The sequence below is a fragment of the Salmo salar genome, chromosome 05 (assembly GCF_965601325.2).
Source record: "Salmo salar chromosome 05, fSalSal1, whole genome shotgun sequence".
Taxonomy (NCBI): Eukaryota; Metazoa; Chordata; class Actinopteri; order Salmoniformes; family Salmonidae; genus Salmo; species Salmo salar.
This window is the reverse complement of record NC_138295.1, coordinates 30,154,421-30,177,321: the sequence shown is the minus strand read 5'-3', so window position 1 is coordinate 30,177,321 and position 22,901 is coordinate 30,154,421. Positions and strand designations below refer to the sequence as shown.

The 22,901-nt window shown below is 41.7% G+C and overlaps 1 protein-coding gene across 1 annotated transcript; it reads left to right on the top strand.

Moving 5' to 3' along the window:
- Positions 1–896: 896 nt before the first annotated feature.
- gabra4 (gamma-aminobutyric acid type A receptor subunit alpha4) lies at positions 897–15,612 on the top strand. The gene is made up of 9 exons (XM_014199352.3): positions 897–1,535; positions 1,769–1,887; positions 2,945–3,012; positions 3,160–3,380; positions 3,600–3,682; positions 5,430–5,573; positions 5,882–6,034; positions 9,837–10,093; positions 11,974–15,612. Exons 1-9 carry the CDS (start codon positions 1,450–1,452, stop codon positions 12,526–12,528), a joined length of 1,686 nt encoding a protein of 561 aa, XP_014054827.1. The 5' UTR covers positions 897–1,449; the 3' UTR covers positions 12,529–15,612.
- The last annotated feature ends 7,289 nt before the right edge of the window (positions 15,613–22,901 follow it).

Genomic DNA, 22,901 nt, shown 5'->3' with positions numbered 1-22,901 from the left:
AGGGTACCATTTGGGATGCATTCTGTACCAGGTTCACTCTGACTGTTCACTGTGTGCACATTTCCAGCTCCAAATCAACCTCCTGTGTTGCCAGCACATTGTTCAGACTCCCAACAAACAGAGTTCTAATTAGCTTCTCCTCTGTTAAAGCCAGTACTGTGTAAGCGCCTAGACAGGTATGTTCTGTCTGGTTGCGGAGCAGGGATTTTTCCTGCACCCCACCTCTAGGGGCGTAGGCTCAGAGGGGCACACACACGGATCTGGGCACACACAAACACACACTTTTCCTCTAAGCTCTCATTACCTGTTAAGATTTAGGACACACACACACACACACACACACACACACACCACACACACACACACACACACACACACACACACACACACACACACACACACACACACACACACACACACACACACACCACACACACACACACACCCCCCCCCCCCCCCCCCCCCCTCACCCCCCCCCCCCCCCCCCCCCTCCCCCCCCGTCTCTCTGAAGTTCCTATCTCAGGTCCAGAGAAATCTGTGAAGCAGCATGTGGCTTGTCCCAGTTCCTCTACTCTACTCTACGTCTGACTCTACGTGTGTGTGTGTGTGTGTGTGTGTGTGTGTGTGTGTGTGTGTGGTGTGTGTGTGTGTGTGTGTGTGTGTGTGTGTGTGTGTGTGTGTGTGTGTGTGTGTGTGTGTGTGTGTGATTGCGTATTGCGACAAGACTGACCCATTTGAATCTAGAATGCAGTCTTATACAGAGTTCCACAAGCAACATGACTCCTTAAGTCTCATCAATTGCTTTAGATGTGGTGAAGTGATGGACTGATGCAGACATTTTTGATTTTGCACACGAAAACTGAATATCTGACATACACACAGGCACACACACACATACACAGTCATAATTTTTTTTCTCAGCTTATATGGCATAGCATATGGTCCACTCTAAATGAAAAAGTTTAACAGCACCTTTGTCATTATAGCTTTGGGTGGGGGGGTGTAACTAAATACAGTCACATACTGATTTGAAAGCTGTTGGTCTCACCACTGGATTTATTGCGCGGCAGACGCACAAGACAATTTTGCCATACAAAATTTCAACACAGAACAGTGCACCGTGCACGTCTATTCTATTCATCTCTCAAGTCAAACGATGGTGTGAGACTGAGGGAGAGCATACATACTGGACTTGGGGTGGATGGATGCCAACAACTGAGAGAAGAAGGTGTTTGGTTAAGTCATCGAGCGACAGCCTGAAAGGTGCGCGCGTTCAGATGCTCCGCTGGCACGGGCTTTTTTCCCTGGCAAGAGAGAGATAACGGGAGATGCTGCTGGAGTTGCTTTTGTGCTGTTCCGCTCTCTCTGTCTCTCTGGCTTTAATCCTTCCTTGGGACAAGACATTTGCCTAAGGGAGATGTGAAGAGGCTTAAAGTATGGCATGCAACGATGGTTTCTGCCAAGAAGGAGATGGTGACTGCGATGTACCCCAGTTATATTTCGACTCTCTTCTACCTTTTCTGCCTGACTGCTTGGTGAGTTCCTAAAATACATGATCTGGGGGGCTGATTTTCTCCTGTTAGATTGGCGCGAGCTGCTCTGGTGCCGCTGTCCACGATCCTGAAGACTCTAGGTGCTGAAATCCAAAAGTGCTCTAACTGTGTCATATGGTTGTGACTCCTAATTTTGTCATCCATAGCCTGGGTATCGGGGAGGCTGCTGTCTTGCACGATAACAAACTATTTTGATTATTTGTGTCGTTTTTCAGTGTAAAGAGAATCTCTGGAGCGATAAAAAAGGATGAGAGAATATATCCCGAAAATTTCACACGCATTTTAGACCGACTACTGGATGGGTATGACAACAGACTGCGACCTGGATTTGGTGGTAGGTACCTATGTGAAGCAGTGACAGTTTTCGTCTGTTGAATGAGTTTCTATGTGGCTCAGAGATGGTCGAAAATTATTATCACTATTGTGCCAATGCTATTGAATAGTTTAGATAGGGTATGAGGTTGCGATCAAAATTGCATTGTATTTTTCAACCAGAGCTTTTCAATACTGTTTCAAGTGAAACATGTTGCTCTAATGAGTTATGAGCACTACCTCCCACAGATGTGCAATGACATTCCATGTTTCAAAAGCTGGTTGTCATGGATTGAATTAACACTTTCTTATATTCACTGCTTTGACTCTTATGTGCGACTGAAAACGGTATGCTACCTTCAAATGTTTAAGCGAGTTTAGTTATCGCTGTGGAAAAAGCCGCTTAATGCACAATTTAAGTAGAAGGAGTGCAGGTGTACTTTTCGTGTCTCTCAAATCCTCCACGTGCTCAAAGTATCAGACGCACGTTTAAAGACTATGCATTTAATGAGAAGTAACCTCTTTATCGTTCATTAGGCCTACAGCAATGACATCTGACATGCATGTCGTTGTGCTTGAAAATACCTTAGGCTACGCTCTTCAACTCAACCCTAAAAAATATTCCACCTCAGGGCGCGTAAACTTCCGAACTCACCCTTCAAGTGTGCATAGCATAGGTTAGATAGTGATCGGCTTGTCCCAGAGGTTTATGTTTTAAACCTATTTAGCTATTTTGCATTCCATTATATGCATGCTTAGAAACTGGTGCAGGTTGGTAGGTAGGCATAAGCTATAGGCAATTGCATACAGGGCATTGTCAGCTATTTGGGTTAGTCGTTTTGGCACACATCCACACAGCACTACCAACCCAACTTTTGGCCCATGTAAGGCTGTTACTGGGGTTTCATGTTTTACATATTATTCCAGGCCTACAGGTGAATACAGGTCAAATGAGGGTTGACGCTTAAAGGGTGGCCTAGCAAACCAGAACTACTAGTCTAAGGTCTATTGGGTCTGTAATGGGATATGCCTAGGATAGTCTAGGCATTGTGAAACTGATTGAATTGTTCTCTCAATAGGTCCAGTGACAGAGGTGAAAACAGACATTTATGTGACAAGTTTCGGGCCTGTCTCTGATGTTGAAATGGTATGTACCAAGTCAAGAATTTGAAACAGATGAGTACCCGGAAATAAGTTTGACTGACCATGCACTTAACGTTTCATATAAGAATGAAGTCTCAAACATAACTGTTTATTTCTGACATTTGCCAATTTCTGTCTTCTGCTTCCTCAGGAGTACACCATGGACGTCTTCTTCAGACAGACATGGATGGACAGGAGGCTGAGGTATGAGGGGCCTATCGAGATCCTCCGCCTCAACAACATGATGGTCTCCAATGTGTGGACTCCAGACACCTTCTTCAGGAATGGGAAGAAGTCTGTGGCCCACAACATGACTGCCCCCAACAGGCTATTCCGCATCATGAAGAACGGCACCATTCTTTACACCATGAGGTACTACATTTGCCAAAAATGCTTTACACCCTGATGCCTACATTACCCAGCATGCCAGTGTTACAATGCTAAGTGCTATTCAGCCTACCTACAGTCCCATCCTAAAAGTAGGGCTCCACTGTATAGATATGATACATGTTTGAGTTCTGGTTGGACGGGTCCTAACGCTCTCCAACTCCCATTGGTTTTAATATGTTTGAGTGTATGTGTCCCCAATAGGTTGACTATCAGCGCAGAGTGTCCCATGAAGCTGGTTGACTTCCCCATGGATGGACATGCATGCCCTCTCAAGTTTGGAAGCTGTAAGTATGATATGACACTGTACGTCTATTCTAATACTGTATCAGGAGTGACTTGATAAAGTGGTTCTTCGTCCTTGTTATGATGACATGCATACTTCGGAACACTGTGTATTTATTGACATACACACCAAAGCAAATCCACTTGTACTGTTTCTTAGTAGATCTTAAACCTGACACTGTTTACACGCTTACATGCTTTCATAGTAAACTCATTTGTTCTTTGTCTTAACTAATTTAGTATGCAATGTTTAAAAAAAACATATTTATACTTCAATGCACTAAATCTGTCCCAGTTCATCACATACATGAAGTTTACTAATTGGGTTAGAAAAATGTACCATTCTATTGTAATACCATTACCATATGAATTGTCAAATTCTTCCAGCTTTGTCATATTTGAGGATTTCAGACACATTCCCAGAGTGAGAAGTAATTGCTTTTTCTGACTAAAATGCTAATAATACATTACATTCTTTTTGTACCAAAAACAGAACAAAGAAACCCAAAATCAGCACTATTATTCATAATGAGAGGTCAGCAAAACAGTGACTTATCTCCGATGAAAGGATCTCTCCAATGAGCCTTCTTTCTTGTCAGAAAACTGTAGTGATCTAAGATAACATCTGCTGAGGGGAAAACTAAAGAAAGGAATGAGGAATGAAGGATGGTTTTCCCATGCACTTCCCAATCCTCCCCCAATCTGTTATCAGCAATGGTGACATTGTAGAGGACAAAATAGATTCCTCTGTTATCATTCTGTCACATTGCTCTTGGTTTAAGATAGTACCTTCCCATCCTCCCATCCCATCCTCCCATCCCATCCTCCCATCCCATCCTCCAATCCCATCCTCCCATCCTGGCCCAGAGTCAGGGAAGTAGATGTTGGACCCGATGGTGTAAAGGTCAGAATCCCTCTCCTCGCCCCTGGTTAGCTCAGACCCATTCCGGTTCTCTCCAGAGCCGGTGTGTGTCGGAGCGCCGCGCAGCTTTCCGCTCCACTACATGCCCCAGCTGGCCCATTTTCCCGGCGCAGTTGGTGTCCTGCCGACTTCGAGTCCCCTGTGGGAAACGGCGAATGAGAACAACGTGAGGGGGCATGCGTAGCCGGAGACAGACCCTAACATAAACCCAAGCCTGTGTTCTCGTTTTTCTTTCAGCCCTGTCTTATAGGAACTCTCATGTCACATTTCAGCATTTTTGAAACATCTTTGCAACGTTGGATATGCAAAAACTTTGTACCAGAGAGCTCGTGAGACCGGGTAGTTTGTTTAAAAGCCAAGTCATTTGAGCACACAGTAGACACCCATGCCATCTAATACCATGCAATTGTACTACTCATTTTCAATCAAATTATGAGGAAAAGATATCTGAAAATCCAGAGAGTGTACCATTTGAGGTAATCTTCAACATTTGCATGTATTAAGTCAGTGAGTGAAGTGCAGATCAAGTGGGGAAACCATGTGTGACTGGACTGCACACCATCACATCAATATGTCTCTTTCAAATGCATTGTGATCCCCTGACTAAATGGGGGAGGTAGAAGCATTTCTCATGTTCACAGAGCTTAGAGTTATGAAGAGGATGTCACTGGCTTACAGTAGTCATTCTCTCATAAACTTAAATGTGACATTCTCTCTATCCTATAATAAAGCCTCTCCTCTCTCTCTGTCTCACTCTACAATTTAGAACTGGCCTCACCCCCCCCACTTGAGGGTTTAATCCAAATCTTTTCCTTCTCCACCCTCAGATGCATACCCTAAAACAGAGATGATCTATACCTGGACCAAAGGACCACAGTATTCAGTGGAGGTTCCCCAAGAATCATCCAGCCTAGTGCAGTACGATCTCATTGGCCACACTGTCAGCAGTGAAGAGGTCAAGTCAATCACAGGTATGATGGGCTGGTGAAAAGCTACCTACCGTTGGTTAGATATAGTAGATATCCCCAACTCTGATGATGGTGATGTCATTCTTTGTTAATAACCATTTACATTTCTTCATCAGTTCTTACTTCAGTTTGGAATGTTTTCTCTACAGTGGCTTTGTCCAAATAACTGTTTGACACCATTCACCTCAGAGAACAGAGAAGACACAATAAAAACTCCATGCTACCAGAAGTCCATTATTTCCTGTCCTCTTGCTCATTGTCTCATGCCAGTCATGAACTAATCAACTGTGATATCTATGGCTATCCGCCAGGTGAATACGTGGTGATGACAGTGCACTTCCACTTGAAGCGGAAAATGGGCTACTTCATGATTCAGACGTATATCCCCTGCATCATGACAGTAATCCTCTCCCAAGTATCCTTCTGGATAAATAAGGAATCAGTCCCGGCTCGAACAGTCTTCGGTAAGTATTACTCACAAATCCCGCCATTCTGTAGAATACGTCTATAGAGGGCAGAGAAGATGCAAATGTGAAGAGGGAAGTGCCTCTTCTGTGCATCTCTCAGTCTCCATTTTTGTAACTGTGTAGCCAGAGCATTCAACGTTCTGTCTTTAGCCTCTCACACAACCATTAAGGTCTACGATTAATTAAATGTGTGTTATACTTCTATTTTGTTTCCCATCTAAGTGGCAGTTGCATTTGCCAATACGCCCATTTGTTTAGAAACAGAAGTGTTAGGTTCTCACTGTGGGTGGAGTCAGAAATGAAAGAGTACACATCCTCTGTCTGTTTGCTTGGTCTCCTGTCAATTCCACAGCACTCTTCCCTTCGTTGCATAATCAGGCTTTTACAAGTACTCTGTGTAAATCGGCATTTCTGTATTGCATAATTGAGTATCCATTTCTTGTATTATAGTCTTCAGTCTTATTCTTTTTCATGCCCATTTAGTTTGCTGAACTGAAATGAACTTTAGCACTTAATTAACCTCTCTTGGCATTTTTTTTGCGAGTTGTAGACATGGATGGAATTTTAGCTAGCTCGTGGCTAGTACTTTTTAGACGGGACTAATAGAAAATGAGCCAAACTAGCCCACCGGCTAGTAACATTTTTATCTTTTGAAATATCCCATAGCACAGATTTTGGACACGGGCTAGTAAAAAGTGCTGCCCACCATCCTGACTGGCCAGTGCCCAAAATCCTTAAATTCCATGCCTGGTTGTAGAGGATTAGCTGTGTAGGATAGGGTCCTTTTCGGACAGAAGAAATCTAGTGCATGTGGCTGAGTAATGTAAGGTCAGTGGTTTCTGAAGCGTACTGTTGCCCTCCTGCTAGCTTCTTCTATTCCTTTACTATTGATTGCTGGGGTGTTGGTTATGTGGGTGATTGCTGGGGTGTTGGTTATGTGGGTGATTGCTGGGGTGTTGGTTATATGGGTGATTGCTGGGGTGTTGGTTATGTGGGTGATTGCAGGGGTGTTGGTTATATGGGTGATTGCAGGGGTGTTGGTTATGTGGGTGATTGCAGGGGTGTTGGTTATGTGGGTGATTGCAGGGGTGTTGGTTATGTGGGTGATTGCAGGGGTGTTGGTTATGTGGGTGATTGCTGGGGTGTTGGTTATATGGGTGATTGCAGGGGTGTTGGTTATATGGGTGATTGCAGGGGTGTTGGTTATATGGGTGATTGCAGGGGTGTTGGTTATATGGGTGATTGCAGGGGTGTTGGTTATGTGGGTGATTGCTGGGGTGTTGGTTATGTGGGTGATTACAGGGGTGTTGGTTGTGTGGGTGATTGCTGGGGTGTTGGTTATGTGGGTGATTGCAGGGGTGTTGGTTATGTGGGTGATTGCAGGGGTGTTTGTTTAATGGGTGTCTATGAGGATGTGTGACTTTCATGAGCACCACTGTAAAATAATTGGAGGATATTTTGTTTGGGAAAAGTACTGTTTTGGCTGATCCAGTGGGGTTGGTAGTTGAAAATACAGTAGGTTTAATGTCATGAGTAGGTAATTGCTTTTTGCTCTTGCATGTGTTGATGGAAATATACATTTCTTTATGAGCACCCACTTTTGGCACTTTGTTACATGCTACTCCACATGATGTTGGTTACTGCATCTGTTGCATCTATGGGCCTATTCGTTTAGCCCGCTGACTTTCTTTCAGGGACACACATATCGCTGAGTCAATGGGTTCTACTCATATCTCAGCAGCTGTAGAGGCCAGTGTGTGTTATTCCACAGCCACATTGATTTACACAACGCCCCAATGCGTCCCCTCAGTCCCCTCCCGTCTCAGTGGCAAGCTAATGAAACTGTCCAATGTGTGACAGGAGGGTGTCGTGGGAACATAAATATTGTTGCATTGGCCAATCCCCCGGGCTGTGGGGCTGTTACAGTACTCTCTCGTCTCTCGCGTGTGTGTATGTGGGGGAGTAGCACGCACGCACAGGCTGACTGGCTTTTTCTTCCCTTCTCTCCTCTTTCCACAAGATAAATGTTCCATTTTCTGACTCTGTGACTCCAAACCTGGCACATATAATGGTTGTAGGACTATGTTTGGGAGGGAAAAAGACATTGGCTTGAGGGATGATTAGGAAAGCTCCCCCTGGAGGCTCAAGATGTTATTGTCTGGTGATGTTGGAAATTGACATTGACGTCATATAAAACTAGCTTGGTCTCAGATATGTTCGTCCAATCAATGTCTGGCATGACAATCAGCACAATCAGATCTGGGACCAGGCTAATGAAACTGGCTCCGCCTCTTGAACATGCACTGGTCATGTCAACCATTCGGTCCCAATCCAAGCAACCTTAATTAAAGCAATGAGACCCATGCTGTCCTAATCCAAGCAACCTTAATTAAAGCAATGAGACCCATTCTGTCCTACTCCAAGCAACCTTAATTAAAGCAATGAGACCCATTCTGTTCTAATCCAAGCAACCTTAATTAAAGCAATGAGAACCATTCTGTCCTAATCCAAGCAACTTTAAAGCAATGAGACCCATTCTGTCCTAATCCAAGCAATTTTAAAGCAATGAGACTCATTCTGTCCTAATTCAAGCAATTTTAAAGCAATACGTTCCCATTCTGTCCTAATCCAAGCAATTTTAAAGCAATGAGACCTAATCTGTCCTAATCCAAGCAACTCAAAACCAATGAGACCCTTTCTGTCCTAATCCAAGCAACTCCAAACCAATGAGACCCATTCTGTCCTAATCCAAGCAACTCCACTCCAAATCAATGAGACCCAATCCAAGCAACTCCAAAGCAATGCGTTCTAATCTTAACAATGTGTCACAAGATGAGGAATGTGTCACAATGTGTCACAAGATGAGGAATGTATTCCAATAGAAACAGGCATTACTCAAAAATTGGATTGTAATAGCTCATCTGATTAAATCAGTCACACCTTGTTAATCTGTACCAAGAACGATTGTGCCTCTGATCTCGCCAATTAACGAAATGAAAGACACGAATATTAACTAATATCCTAATATTAAAGCTAATATCTACCTCTGGATATCTCGTCCTCGGAATCATACATTACAGAATCGTCCGGTGGTCAGCTGAGTTTAGACACATAATTATGCTGCGAGTCACGTCAGAGCAGGTGGCCTGGCGGTACATATTGTGTCATATCTCTAACATACAGATGATTTTCTCTAAATCACATTATAGCTATTTGCTAATAATCCCAAGGACAAGCGACCTACAGGTTTACTATAACTCCCCAGTTATTGTAATGGTATGATCCTTGGCGCAGGTCAGATTGGTTATTGTTTAAAAAGGAATTAGAGAGGAGGGAAAGTAGGTATGCTACGTGGTCGCTAGGGCAACCTCATTAAGAGGGAACACATTAGAAGCAAAGGTCAATAGGTCATCGACTAGAGGTTTACAGGTCATTCTAGTGTCACAAACATTACCTTTTCCTGTTTTTCATATCAAGCATTAAGGCTGTCATGCATTGCTTTGTGTGCTGAATTTTCTAAATCATTTTCATTGATTTTCTAAGAAGTTGTAGACCTGAACTAGCACACCTAATTCAATTAGTTAAGTGCTTGACGATTAGTTGATCAGTTGAATCAGGTGTGCTAGCCCTGGAACATATCAAATACATTGAACAGCTGGGGAGTCCCTGAGGAAAGCGTTGAGTAATTCTGATTTAGAGGATGGTTAGGCCTACTGTTTTAGTTTTATTATTTTAGTGTGTTGACATAACTTGTATTATTTTGACTACAGCCAAGGTTAAACTTTTTCCTCATTTTCAGGCATCACCACAGTCCTGACCATGACCACGTTGAGCATCAGCGCACGCCACTCCCTCCCCAAGGTCTCCTACGCCACAGCCATGGACTGGTTTATTGCCGTGTGTTTTGCCTTTGTCTTCTCCGCCCTCATCGAGTTCGCTGCCGTCAACTACTTTACCAACGCAGAGATGGAGAGACTGAAAAGGAAGCCGGCAAAATGCCCACCAGCGCCCCAAACAACCCCAGTGAAAGTGAAGGATATGGAGGAAGTTCTGCAGGTGAGACTTATTCTCATTCCCTTTACCAATCAGAGACTGAAGTGTGCACTTGTGCACTCCACTTGCTAATTTGTTTGCTAATCTCTTCAATGGAGATTCAATTCAAGTCTAAAATATCAGAGATATTGAAATGCCATGTTTTTCAAATTTTCCGACTTGCTTTAAAGACTATTTTGTGACAGGGATGAAAATTAAAGAAGCTTTTAGAATGACTGGCATTTCATTAATCACATGGTGATCACCCATTCAAAGAAATGCATTTGCCTGCATTGGAAATGTCAGACAATACTGTAACTGAAAGTTACTTTATCATTGATAGTTTGAAGTATCTCTCCTCCCTCTTTCTCTGTACCTCTCTCTTTCTTTGTACCCCTCTTTCTCTCTATCACTCTCTCCCTCTATCACTCTTTCCCCCTCTCCATGATAGCATGAGCTAGAAACATGATGACGATTCGCTTCCTGAAGGCCAAATAAGAATAGTAAATGGTGAATACACATTAAGTTTGGCCTGTTTAGAGTACAGCTGTCTGCTTAGATCAATGCACGCCATTTGTAATCCAGCGCAGAGGCTTAGCAATATTATCCCTAAAAATTCTAAATATGCTCTGAATGTCCTACATGTGCTTGCTTTCTCGTGATTTAAAAAAACTCTCCAGCATTTTAAGATAAACGTGTTTTGAAGACATGCGTTATAGAATGTGTAACGTGTTAAATAGTTATAATAATAATTTACCTATAGTTGCAATGTGATGCAAACATTGTTCAGCATTTTACAATCTGTTCTCTTGAAAGCATGTGTGTGCCTGAAGCGCGTGTAATGGGGTTTGACCAAACATATTTTTATTGAATTCATTACTCCATACATGTGTGATCTACCGGAAACACAGGCCTACTGGAGTAAGAACACAATCCTTCATTTGAGGGCATTACATTTTGCAGTGCTACATTTCTTGCGTTACAGTTCAACTGTTGATTGATGGCTGAAACCCACCAGAAAACAGCCATATATGGCCCGAAGACTACTTAAAGTTTCGCTGTGGATCTCAAATCCTCGTGTGGAATAATCTCGCCTGAATGCAGTTTAGTGACAACGGCACATCAATGGATTAGCAGGTTGCCACAGCAACGCAGCCGGGGCACGTGTGTGTGTATATAGGTTTGAGATGCCTCTTTTCCTAGAGAGCCGTGGCCCCAGCCCCAGTGTTGATTTCAGTGGGGAAATCTGCTCGGCATTAGGACCTGTGGTGTATATTGCTGTGGCGCAGATTTTTCTAAGCCTTTTACCTTCCAGCCATAGTGTTGTCAAACTTAGCCTAGAATCCACAGTTCTCCGCCTCACATCTCTCAGACAGGAGGCCAGCTGTTTAGCAACATTCCATTGGGGAGTCAGTGGGGGAATTATCACCGGTGAGGCTGTGGTTAGAGTGCAGCAGCTCCCTCTACTGGGGTTGAAATGCTATGATCGCTCTCAGGAGACGAGCTCTTTTGATGTTTTACTGTACTGCCACACCGCCCCTTGGGACCGTGCTTGTGACACAAGTTTGTGTGAAATTACCAAAATCCTACCCAAATAACATCTTTGAGCTGGGTTATTCTACCATACAGACTAAAGTAAGCCAGTCATGTTCAGGCCCATAGGCCATGTTTAGAATGGGAGGTTCCTGGCTGTTTTTAACCTGATAGTCATCCAGCACTGAGAGGTCTATATAGTTCATATTTATCAGCACAATGCAATTGTCATATTTTACCTTACCACAAAGAATTAAGTGAAAGTCTAATTTCAGTCAAATGTCTCCTCTTCAAGGTGTGCGCTTGTTGTTGCACAGTTCATTCACATCACTGCAATATGGGTTTCTTGCTTATTTTTTCCTCCTCCACAGCATAACCCTGACACCAACGGTAACGCAGACACCAACGGTAACCTTCGAAAACGGATGAACTACATGTCCCAGCAAGACATCCAGAAAGCTGAGTCCAACAGCGCAGCAGCTACAGGGGTAACCAGGAGACAACCCCAGTCTGGCCAATCGTCTTCATCCACGGGGTCGACTGGGGACGCCATCATCCTACCACACTCCAGCCCCGGCCCTGCCAGCCAACCGAACACCTCCTTCACCACCCTGTCCGTCAAGAACACGCCCCCGGCTCCACCCACCACCCCAACAATACCAGCCAATCAGAGCCAGCCCACTGCTGACTCCTCCCTCCAGGACCTCCTAGGACCTAGACTGGAGCACATTCAACTGATGGGTAAAAATGAGCCCAAGCAGTCGCCATGCTCCCAGCCGACCACCACCGGTATGGGCGGGACCAGTAAAATTGATAAGTACGCTCGCATCCTGTTCCCAGTGTCCTTCGGAGCCTTCAACATGGTCTACTGGGTGGTTTACTTGTCCAAAGACACCATGGAGGCCAAATTTCGAGGCCAAATCTAGTTTCTAGCTCCTCTAGTGGTGATCTTGGGAATCGTTTTCTACACAATGTATAGTGACGGGATAACAACAATGGGTTCTCTTGAATCCTATCAGAGCTCTGGAGAAACGGAAGATGAAATGACAAGGAAACAAAACATGCTGGACAAGAGCCTTAAATAATTACACCTAGGAATACTAATCTCAGAACATCTGTTTCATTTTCTAGAGGGCTTCTGAGAATGAGCATGGTAACACAACCATTCCAAATAAGTCTGAATCAAACAAATATCACAACTAGGCCATACCCTGAGTGGCCATATCCAATATGCAATACGGTAACGGTTTGATGGATTGGTTAGTTTTGATCTTAGCAAGTACCCTCACTGAAGCAAAATACAGTAATAACTGATCTTAGCGAAAACGGCTAATTGATCACTCTAGTCTTAGCAGGCGTTGCTACAATGACAAAGGATTAGGAGTCACAATAACGCTGAGGGTGAGCCAGACACACTACAAGTCACAAGGTGTCAAGAAGAAAAGATGCATTGACAAGCAGATTTTGGGTGTATTTTCTCCCTTACTGATAAACACCAGTAGATATCTGGGTATGTTGTCATTTGTTCTGGTATCAGAAGTAGATCCATTTTCTCCACTCAAATCTATTTTGCACTCCCAAGCCTGTACAGCGAACCTCGACCAAGCTTTGTTAACAAGCGTAGAATGAGGTTACCATACATGCTGGCCTACTTTGCGCAGTACCCTACAAACAACATTTCCAGGGGATAAGGTTCCTGTAAGCCCTATTAGTTCAATATTCTGAGTACATTCCCTCCAACAACATTCTAGGAAGTCTTTGGTTGAATGTTCAACTATGAAATTATGTGTTTTTCTTATACATAGTCTGTTTCTGGAACAGTGTATTAATGTATTCATTAAACATGAAATAAGAATATTGATAACTCCCAAAGGAATATATTGTAGGAATCTGGTGAAAACCTTTGTTTTGGGAACATTTCCTCTGAGTTCAGGGATGTTAATTTCTTTGCATATGTGGGGGGCCTGATTGAGGGTTTTCATGGGCCTTTTATGTACAGTACCTGTTATTGTCCATCATGAGGTCAGAGGAAGGGTCATTCCCCATATCAGAATTTGTTACATTGGACGCATAGTAATTGCGTTCTACACCATCAGAGACCACAAGTTATGTTGGTTAGGGACCTGAGAGATGGGGAGGAAAGTGTATAGTGACTATGCAATTCTCTCTGGGCGTTAGGTATCATTTCATAGTGCATTAGCCTTGAGTGCTGAGGGTCTTTAGGGTCCTATACCAACTTTGGACAGCTTTCCACTGATAAGGTACAAAGTTCCACATTTCTCAGTCCTAAACGTGCTATGTCCATTGCATCTATGCAACCTCTCTTATAGTAAAAGTATACTGCTGTCTATCCCTGAGGACAACTCGTATCTCGTTATCAGCTGAGGTGATGTCATCTACAGAGGCATGGTTAGTGTCTATCCTGATGCCTGGTTTCCTGCTAATGGCTATTATCACCCAGACAGGTCTTACATAGTTGGCCCCTCAGTCACTGTTGACATAATAGTGCACTCATTTCCTGCAGGTGGGGCTCAAAACAGAGGCTGATAGACAGATCAAGATGTCTGCCTCAGCCTCATGTCTCCTCGATGCACTCATGTGTGAAATTGATTCTGCACTCCCAACTACACTCACACACACTCTTTAAGGAACTTGTTCGCAACAGGTGAGATTGTGTTTTTTGATGCATTTCTGTGTGTTCTATTTCCCAGCTGTCCCCATTATTTTCTCCGTCTCAATAACACACCTTGCCTAGTGATTGATTGTGGGTGTCACGGGTAGTTCGCCTTGCTTGTTGAAATAATTTCAGGCTAGACGGCGGCCGGCTAATGAAAGTTGGGTCTTACCTAAAGAGCTCCTGGTTGCTGTTTGGGAGCAACAGAACAGAGGAGGAGTGTAGCGGGTCTAGTGTATATATGCAGAGAGCTCTTGCAGAGGATGTGGTTGACTGGTTACGTCTGATACGAAAGCATCCCCCTGGGTGTTCAGCCACGCTACAGCAGAGGGGGAGGGAGGTCATTATGCATGCCCAATAAAGGAACACATCGACATCACTGTTTTATTCGTACAGGCCCTCAGTATGTTGTTTGATCTATGTCTTGAATATCTAAATGAGACTGCTTAGAAGAAGACCTGTGGATATGTGTCAACTCACCGCAAACCCAGGCCTAATCTGTCCACTGCTTAAGCCCGATGGTTGAAGTTGAATAAATGTGGCCCCTAAAGAAGTTCTCAGAGACATGGTCCTGAAGGTCAGTAGATCAATTTATGGGACATAAGTTAGTTATAAAAGCAATGTACTTTCAATTCAATAATATGTGAGATTACTTTTCAGTGTAATTGTGTCTTACACAAAAGACTTGTGGGGTTTGTGTTCTTAAGCGGCAAGCATCATTTCAGCTTGGAAATCACATTAGGCTTTCCTCCACCAATTTGAATATGTCTGTCATACTGGACTCGGATACTGAGCTTTGTCTTTGTTTTCTGTTTTAGGAATGATTTCACAGACCTAGATAAGCCTATTCCTATCTACTGCCACTGGAAGAGAGTCAGATTTGGTAATTGATTTAGCAATGTAAGTCTTTGTCTCTGAGAGTAACTGGGGATAGATTTGTTTTCATTGTGCAAGCAGTTATGTGAGCAAATATCCATAAACGCTCCTTGGACTGCCTCCAGAACCAAGCCCAGGCGAGTAATAAAACTGCAAGAAGGATTGGGATGGCATACACGTAGGTGGAATAAAAAAGGCAGTTACTTCTTTCCAAGAGGTTAACCCTTACACAAAATGGTGAACTCCTCCTGACTGTACATACTCACAACAATAACCGAATGTCTTTGTACAAAATACTGACGTTGTGTGTTTTTGTAGTCAAGAGAATATTTACCATTGCGATTGGCTATGCAAGACTAACACGTTGAAAATGTGACAGTGCAGGTACCCATTCTAGGTCTTCTGAGAGGAAGTGACATCACTCTCAGCCAAATAAACAGAGTGCATAATGTGACATTGATGGGTCTGGTTTCTTGATCACCTCTTTCTATATTGTTAAAGTAATTAATATGTTATATGAAATGTGGTGCATAAAAACGAATCTGTGAATCTCTTGGTATAAATGTTTAATGGCATCCATGTTAGTATCACTTCAGTCATGGTCCTCAAACCTCACCCCTTGCTCAGGTAAAAAACATCATCCATCCAGTTCAGTTCTCTGTTTTTGGACTTCCTAACCCTTATGGCTAAAATGTTAGTAACTGCAGTGACAGCCCTGGCCTTAATTTAATAATATATTGCCTGTAAATAACATGAACAGTTTGTTGGTGCTCGACTCGAGAGGTAATTTCACAAAGCAATTAAAGCATAATTAAGAAAAATGACTTCATAGATGGTTGGCTGAGGGCTTGTCATTGACAAGTGCCAGGCAATAAGCTGAGGGGCTATGACTCATGCTTGTTATGTCCTGCTGCTGCTATCCCAATTTTACACAGACACATCTCACTGGTTAGCATGTCACAGCAGTCAATGATGTGTAAGCAACTCGACGACAACCCCAAACTGGAGTGAAATGAGAACATTTCTCAATTAGCGGAGTATTGTGTCTGAGTACAATCTTGACCTAGAACAGTTTTGACTGGTCATGTAGTCCTTTTGTTTTTTTGGGGTTATGGTAAGACTGTTATGCTTCATAATCAAGGCTTATATTTAATTTACTTGAAATTATTGTAATTGTACCTTGTTTCTAACCTTTGCCAAAATCAACACACATCCTCCTCACTCCTCCCCCGGTACATAAAAAGGCATATTAAATATGTTTAGTATTATGCCCCCTGCTGACATTTAATGATGTTACACCAGAAACTTAAAATAATGTGGGCGCGGTCATTGAAGTCTTACCAAGATTTTATATAGTCAGAATTTTCTCAGTAATGTGTCTTGCTGTCTAACCTAAGAAAGATGAATTGTGCATTGTTCTCTTAGAAATATTTAAAGTTCCAGGGGAAATGGACAATAGAAACTCAGATATATTTTGATTGTTTGTGACCTCTGGTGAAGTGACGAGGGCAAGGGTCTCCAGTGGTGAAAAAAGTACCCAATTTTCATACTTGAGTAAAAGTAAAAGATACCTTAAAAGAAAATGACTCAAGTAAAAGTGAAAGTCACCCAGTAAAATACTACTAGAGTAAAAGTCTAAGTATTTAAATGTACTTAAGTATCAAAAGTAAAAGTATAAATCATTTAAAATGCTTGTATTAAGCATACCAGATGACACGATTTTCTAGTTTTTTTTATTTTACGGATAGCCAGGGGCACAGTTCAACACTCAGACATAATTTCCAAACAAAGCATTTGTGTTTAGTGAGTCTGCCAGATCAGAGGCAGGGGATGACCAGGGATGTTCTCTTGATAAGTGCGTGAATTAGACAATTTTCCTGTCCTTTTAAGCATGGAAAATGTAACGAGTACTTTGAGGTGTCAGGGAAAATGTATGGAGTAAAAAGTACATTATTTTCTTCAGAAATGTAGTGGAGTAAAAGTTGTAAAAAATATAAATAGTAAAGTAGCTACCAAAAAAACTACTTAAGTACTACTTTAAAGTATGTCTGATTTTGCTGGGGATTTTTTTTATGATCATTTAGATTGACGCGTAGGTGCGTCAATAGACTCCTCTTAAGGATTGGACCCTTTTTTTTCAATTTGCGCCTAAAATGACACCCAAATTGAACTGCCTGTAGCTCAGGACCTGACGCAAGGATATGCATATTCTTGGTACCATTTGAAAGGGGGGGGGGGGGGGACCGATCCCGTAGAGGTTAATTCACATACATGTGTATGATTCATCTGTGGAATTACGTAAGACTGGAGGAGAGAAGAGAGAAATTATACAGAAAATGTTTCAGTATGGATTTTATCGTTTCATTCATGATTTCACCTGCAAATCCAAGTGGGGTGAAATATGAAAGTTTGGGAGTGTCATTTTCAGGCATGTGCCAAGCCTGTTCCCTAGTTGCATCTATAAGTAATCAATTTTCTTTATTTTGTACCTCATTCAGTTGTTTACTATTGTTTCCTATCAGGGGAAGCATTTGGGGTTGCCATTACACTTGAGCAAACAACACAAAAGCTACACCTCCATTATTTATAATTATGTGAAAAACATGTTTCATCATTTAAACATCATTATTTCAGCAAGACCTATCCATGTAGGTGTGTAACCCATTTAATTAATTAATGTATTAAATCAGGCATTTATTCCTCCTAAAGTGCATACTTAATTGGAGTGCAATAAGCAACACCTGCAACTGAGGAAAAGCTATGGATTTGTGAAGCACGACTGAGTTCATGTTACCATCTCGGTCAGAGCACAGTAATCATATGCAATTATTAAATATTGCAAAAATGTTTAACAGATTAAGTACAGGTTCTAAAATGGTTCTTTGTTGGGTGAACAGGTTCTACCTGGAAAGGGTTCTACAGAGACAAGCCATAGAACCCTTTATGAAAGGTAGAATGTTTTTCCAATTGTGTGGACATCACTACTGCCTTTGTGACCTCCTAAAGCAAATCCTTCAGTGACGGACAGGGATAATAGGTCTAATTAATGGTTACACAATGACCAAACTATTCTTAATTACGTTGACAGAGAACATTTATCTAATGGCCATTTCTGAGACTGTTCTCAGACAACCCTCAGTAGAGAATGTCTTACTTAGCTGCGTTTAGACAGGCAACCTAATTATGATATTTTTTTCCACTAATTGGTCTTTTGACCAATCAGATCAGCTCTAAAAAAGATCTGATGTGTAAAGATCTGATGTCACTGGTCAAAAGACCAATTAGTGGAAGAAAGATCAGAATTGTGCTGACTGTCTACACACACCACTTTTTCTTCTTGTCATGTAAGACTGGACAAATTGAGGACAGAGGATTCTTATGAGACATACAATGAGACCCTCCAGAATCCAGGAGAGGGCATGATGAGTGGCTGATCCAGTACAGTGGTGCTATTACACTTCTAAAGGATGGGGCAGTGGTCAATGGCAAAGACTTTATAAGAGCTCTTCTTCATTTTACATATTTTAAGACTAATGTAGTCTGAGAAGGAGAAAATAAATGGTGAGAAATGAATGTATTACATCAGAACATCCTGTAACATTATGGTAATAATATAGCTAGCTACAAAGTACATTGAATTAACAAGCCAATGTTGTAACAAATTGAGCAATTATACATACTTCATTGAACCCATTAGCCTTGTAACCTCTCCACCTCTCTCATTGTTGTTCTCTCACACCCTCACTCTCTCGCTCTCACTCATACACACACACACTACACACACTCTCTCTCCCACGCACTCTCTCCCACACACACACACACACACACACACACCTCTCCACAAAGTCCTTGCTACCTGTAAAGATGTAACATGGCTTGTCTTTTCCTCCATGGAGCAGTGTGGTCTTTATCGGCGTCACAGACCCTCGACAGCCTCTTCATCTGTATTCTGCAAGGCTTGTTGCCGAGGCAACAGGCGTGAGACAGGTCTGGCAGTTCCAGCAACATGTGTGGGATCAGCTGACCAAAATGATGATGATATTGTACGGCTGATTTAAGTGTATAATTTATATGTTCTCATAAATCACTGATTGATGTTAATTGTCCTTGTTATACATTTTCCTCATATTTCCAGCATGTATAGTTTAGATACACAATTACTGTAGCATCTTATCTTGCCATTTTATAATAACGTAAATGCATGAATGCCCAATATCATTACGTATAGAATAGAATGTGTAACGTGTCTATTTTGAATGCACCATATCTTGGCTGGTAACATTGCAATCTTCCCCTCACAGATGATATGCCTATATTATGAGAAACAATTTAGATAATAAATATTAAGAGTAAAGATAATTTTATATAAAAATACAAAACAAACATGGGAAGTGATCTGTTGAGTTACAGTAATATGTGTCTCCAGCAGAGGACGCAGTCATCACCGTCATCATCGATAGTCCCACAGTCTGTATTAGAGAATGCCATGGCCCCCTCTGGCCACCTGTGGTTACCTCGGTTACCCCATTGGTTCACAGCAAAAATGTGACTTTTCAAATATTTTTTGTTGTTGTCTGCTTGTTTTGGTTTATTACAAAACTACATTTAAGAAAAGTACATGTCTAAAGATGTCTTTTCAACATTGCCTGCTCCCGAGCGTTCACACGACTTAGAAAAACGTAATATTGTAGGGCTACCTGCATGCCCTTTTTCATGGTGGCACTAGAAGCCATCTGAGAGAATGAGTGCTAGTTAGCTACCAATCGGAAAATTAAACTAGGCAAGACCAACAACACAAACAAACTATACAGCTACAAGTATTTAGTGGAGTTACAAATGGACTATACTAAACAAATAAAGTCTTTCCTGTGATGAAATGTTTTCCACACACATAGCTAGCTACCTGTAGCCTTCTTGGACACCGAATCCCAACAATTCCCACTCTCCCACATCAAATAGCCTGAAGCCACAGGGCTCTTCTCGCAGGCTCTATTTCCCTACAAGGGAGCATTGTGAACCTTAGGTTGGAATTTTTGACCTAGTTCCATGTAGTTTGAACAATACAGCAGCTTTTTGGCATGTTTTCTTATTTCTGTTTAACTGAAAATAGACTACGAAGTTGTCTCTTTTACAATGGGGGTCAATGGGAAAGAATGTTTGTTTTCCCTAATTTGTGGGCGTGGTCTTCTTCTTCTATGACATAATGGCGGTCCGCAAACAAATGTTAAAGCTGCATGCCGCCACCTACTGTGCTGGAGTGTGTGGTCAATCACGGTTTACATTTCTAAATCCTCCTACCTAACTCAGTACTTCTGAGAAAATAAAAAAGAGCCCTACTAACTTCTAATAGATCCTCCCATCCCAAAAATCCATTCAAAACCCCCCCAACCCCCCCTAATCTTTCCCTTCCTTTAAAATACTTACAACAATATAACAACACATCCTCCACCGTTTCATTGACCATACACTCCAGACACAAACCATTCACATGCTTGCCAACCAGATGTAATGACGAGTTTGAATCTTGATCCAACCTTTCTTTGGAGGGCTCAGAGTCCCATCTTTTCGACCACACATCTATCAAAATGGCTTTGATCTTACATTTGGCCTCCCCTCTACCCAGTGGAACATCAATATCAATCATGTCTCATTTCAAAGCTCTTTTGGTTGACTGGTCTACAATTTCATTCCCTTCCACACCTGAATGTGCTGGGACCAGTGGTGGAAATAGTACTCAATTGTCATACTTTAGTAAAAGTAAAATGACTCAGGTAAAAGTGAATGTCACCCTGTAAAATACTACTTGAGTAAAAGTCTAAAAGTGGTTGGTTTTAAATATACTTAAGTATCAAAGTAAATGGAATTGCTAAAATGTACTAAAAGTATAAATAATTTCATTCTTTATATTAAGCAACCAGATGGCACAATTTTATTTTTTATTGGAGGATAGCCAGGGGCACGCTCCAACACTCAGACATAATTTACAAACAAAGCATTTGTGTTTAATGAGTCTTACAGATCAGAGGCAGTAGGGATGTCCAGGGATGTTTTCTAGATAAGTGTGTGAATTTGACAATTTTCCTGTCAAAATGTAACAAGTACTTTTGGGTGTCAGGGAAAATGTATGGAGTAAAAAGTACAATATTTTCTTTAGGAATGTAGTGAAGTAAAAGTTGGCAAAAATATAAATAGTGAAGTAAAGTACAGATACCCCAAAAAACTACTAAAGTAGTACTTTAAAGTGGTTTTACTTAAGTACCACTGGCTGGGACCCAACAGTTTCTCAATTATACATAGTAACATTAATACCTCCAATAATAGGTCACTCCTAGTAGATTTACCAGATTATAAACTATGCAATACAGACAGAGAATCTGAGCATACTATAATTCTAACAGGTTGTAGGTCCTCCACCCACTTGAGGGCAACTGCTATCGCCAACAGTTCAACTGAGTATACTGACAGTTCATCTGTTAGTCATCTACATATCTGCACATCCTTGGATCCATCTGTGAAAAACGGTAAAAAAGCATAAACTTCTACCTATGTAATTGTCCACCATTTTCCCTATATCACTGGCTTCTAACCAATCTTTCCTTATCTCAACCAAGGTTTGATCTACACATCCCCTATCACCACAGAAGGGCCAACCTCCAACTCCCTCAAACCACTCTCATCAGCAAGCTTTACAATTGTCTAACCAAAACCTCTGCCTTGTCTACTAGTGTGTTCCCAACAGTCATCTAGAACAGTAGCAGTGGGATGCTCAACCTCACAGCCTTTCAACCGATCCCAATAAGCAAATTAAATGTTTTTACGCCGTATATCCAAAGGCATCTCACCTGCCTCCACTAGTAAGGCATATACAGATGTTGATTTAAATGCACCAATACATATCCTTAAAGCTAAATACTGGATTCTGTCCAGCCTCTGAAGCCAAGTCTTCGCTGCTGTTCCATAAACTATACACCCGTAATCAATTGTAGTCCTGATCAGAGCTCTGTAAATATCCATCAACGATTGTCTGTCAGCACCCCATTCATAACCAGAGACTGCGTGCATAAGATTAACCACCTTCTTTCACTTTGTTTCAACATTTATGACATGATATTTCCATGTATATCACTCATTGAACCAAAGACCCAAATATGTGTACTTAGAAACCCTCCCCATTGGCTGTCCATACAGAAACAACTGTATAATATCAGTAACCTTCTTCTACTGACAATTTAAAACCCCAGTCAATTCACCATCTTTCAACATCCATTATAGCTTCTTGAATAGATTTGATCACAAGAGGCTTTCCTTTCCGTTCTTACAAATAGATCCATCATCAGCATATAGGGATGAACCAATACCCCTGCCTACATTCGAAAACATCGTTAATCATAATGTTGAACAAAAATGGACTGATAGCACTGCCTTGAGGAATCCCATTGTCAACTCCTTAGTCATCAGATAAAATGGATCCTATTTTAACTTGAAAAGAGCGATTTAAATAAGAGGGCCAAAACCCAGTTATATAATCTCCCACCAATACCAAGTCCTTCCATCTTAATTAGTAGGCCTTCTCTCCACATAGTGTCATAAGTCTTTTCATGTCAAAAAAGACAGAGTTTTTTTTACTTCATTGCTCACCTTTACTAATGCATACAAAGTATACCTACCTTTACGGAATCCACTTTGAAATTGACTCAATAAACCTCTTTGTTCCAGGAAATATAACAATCATCTTTTCCATCAGTTTAC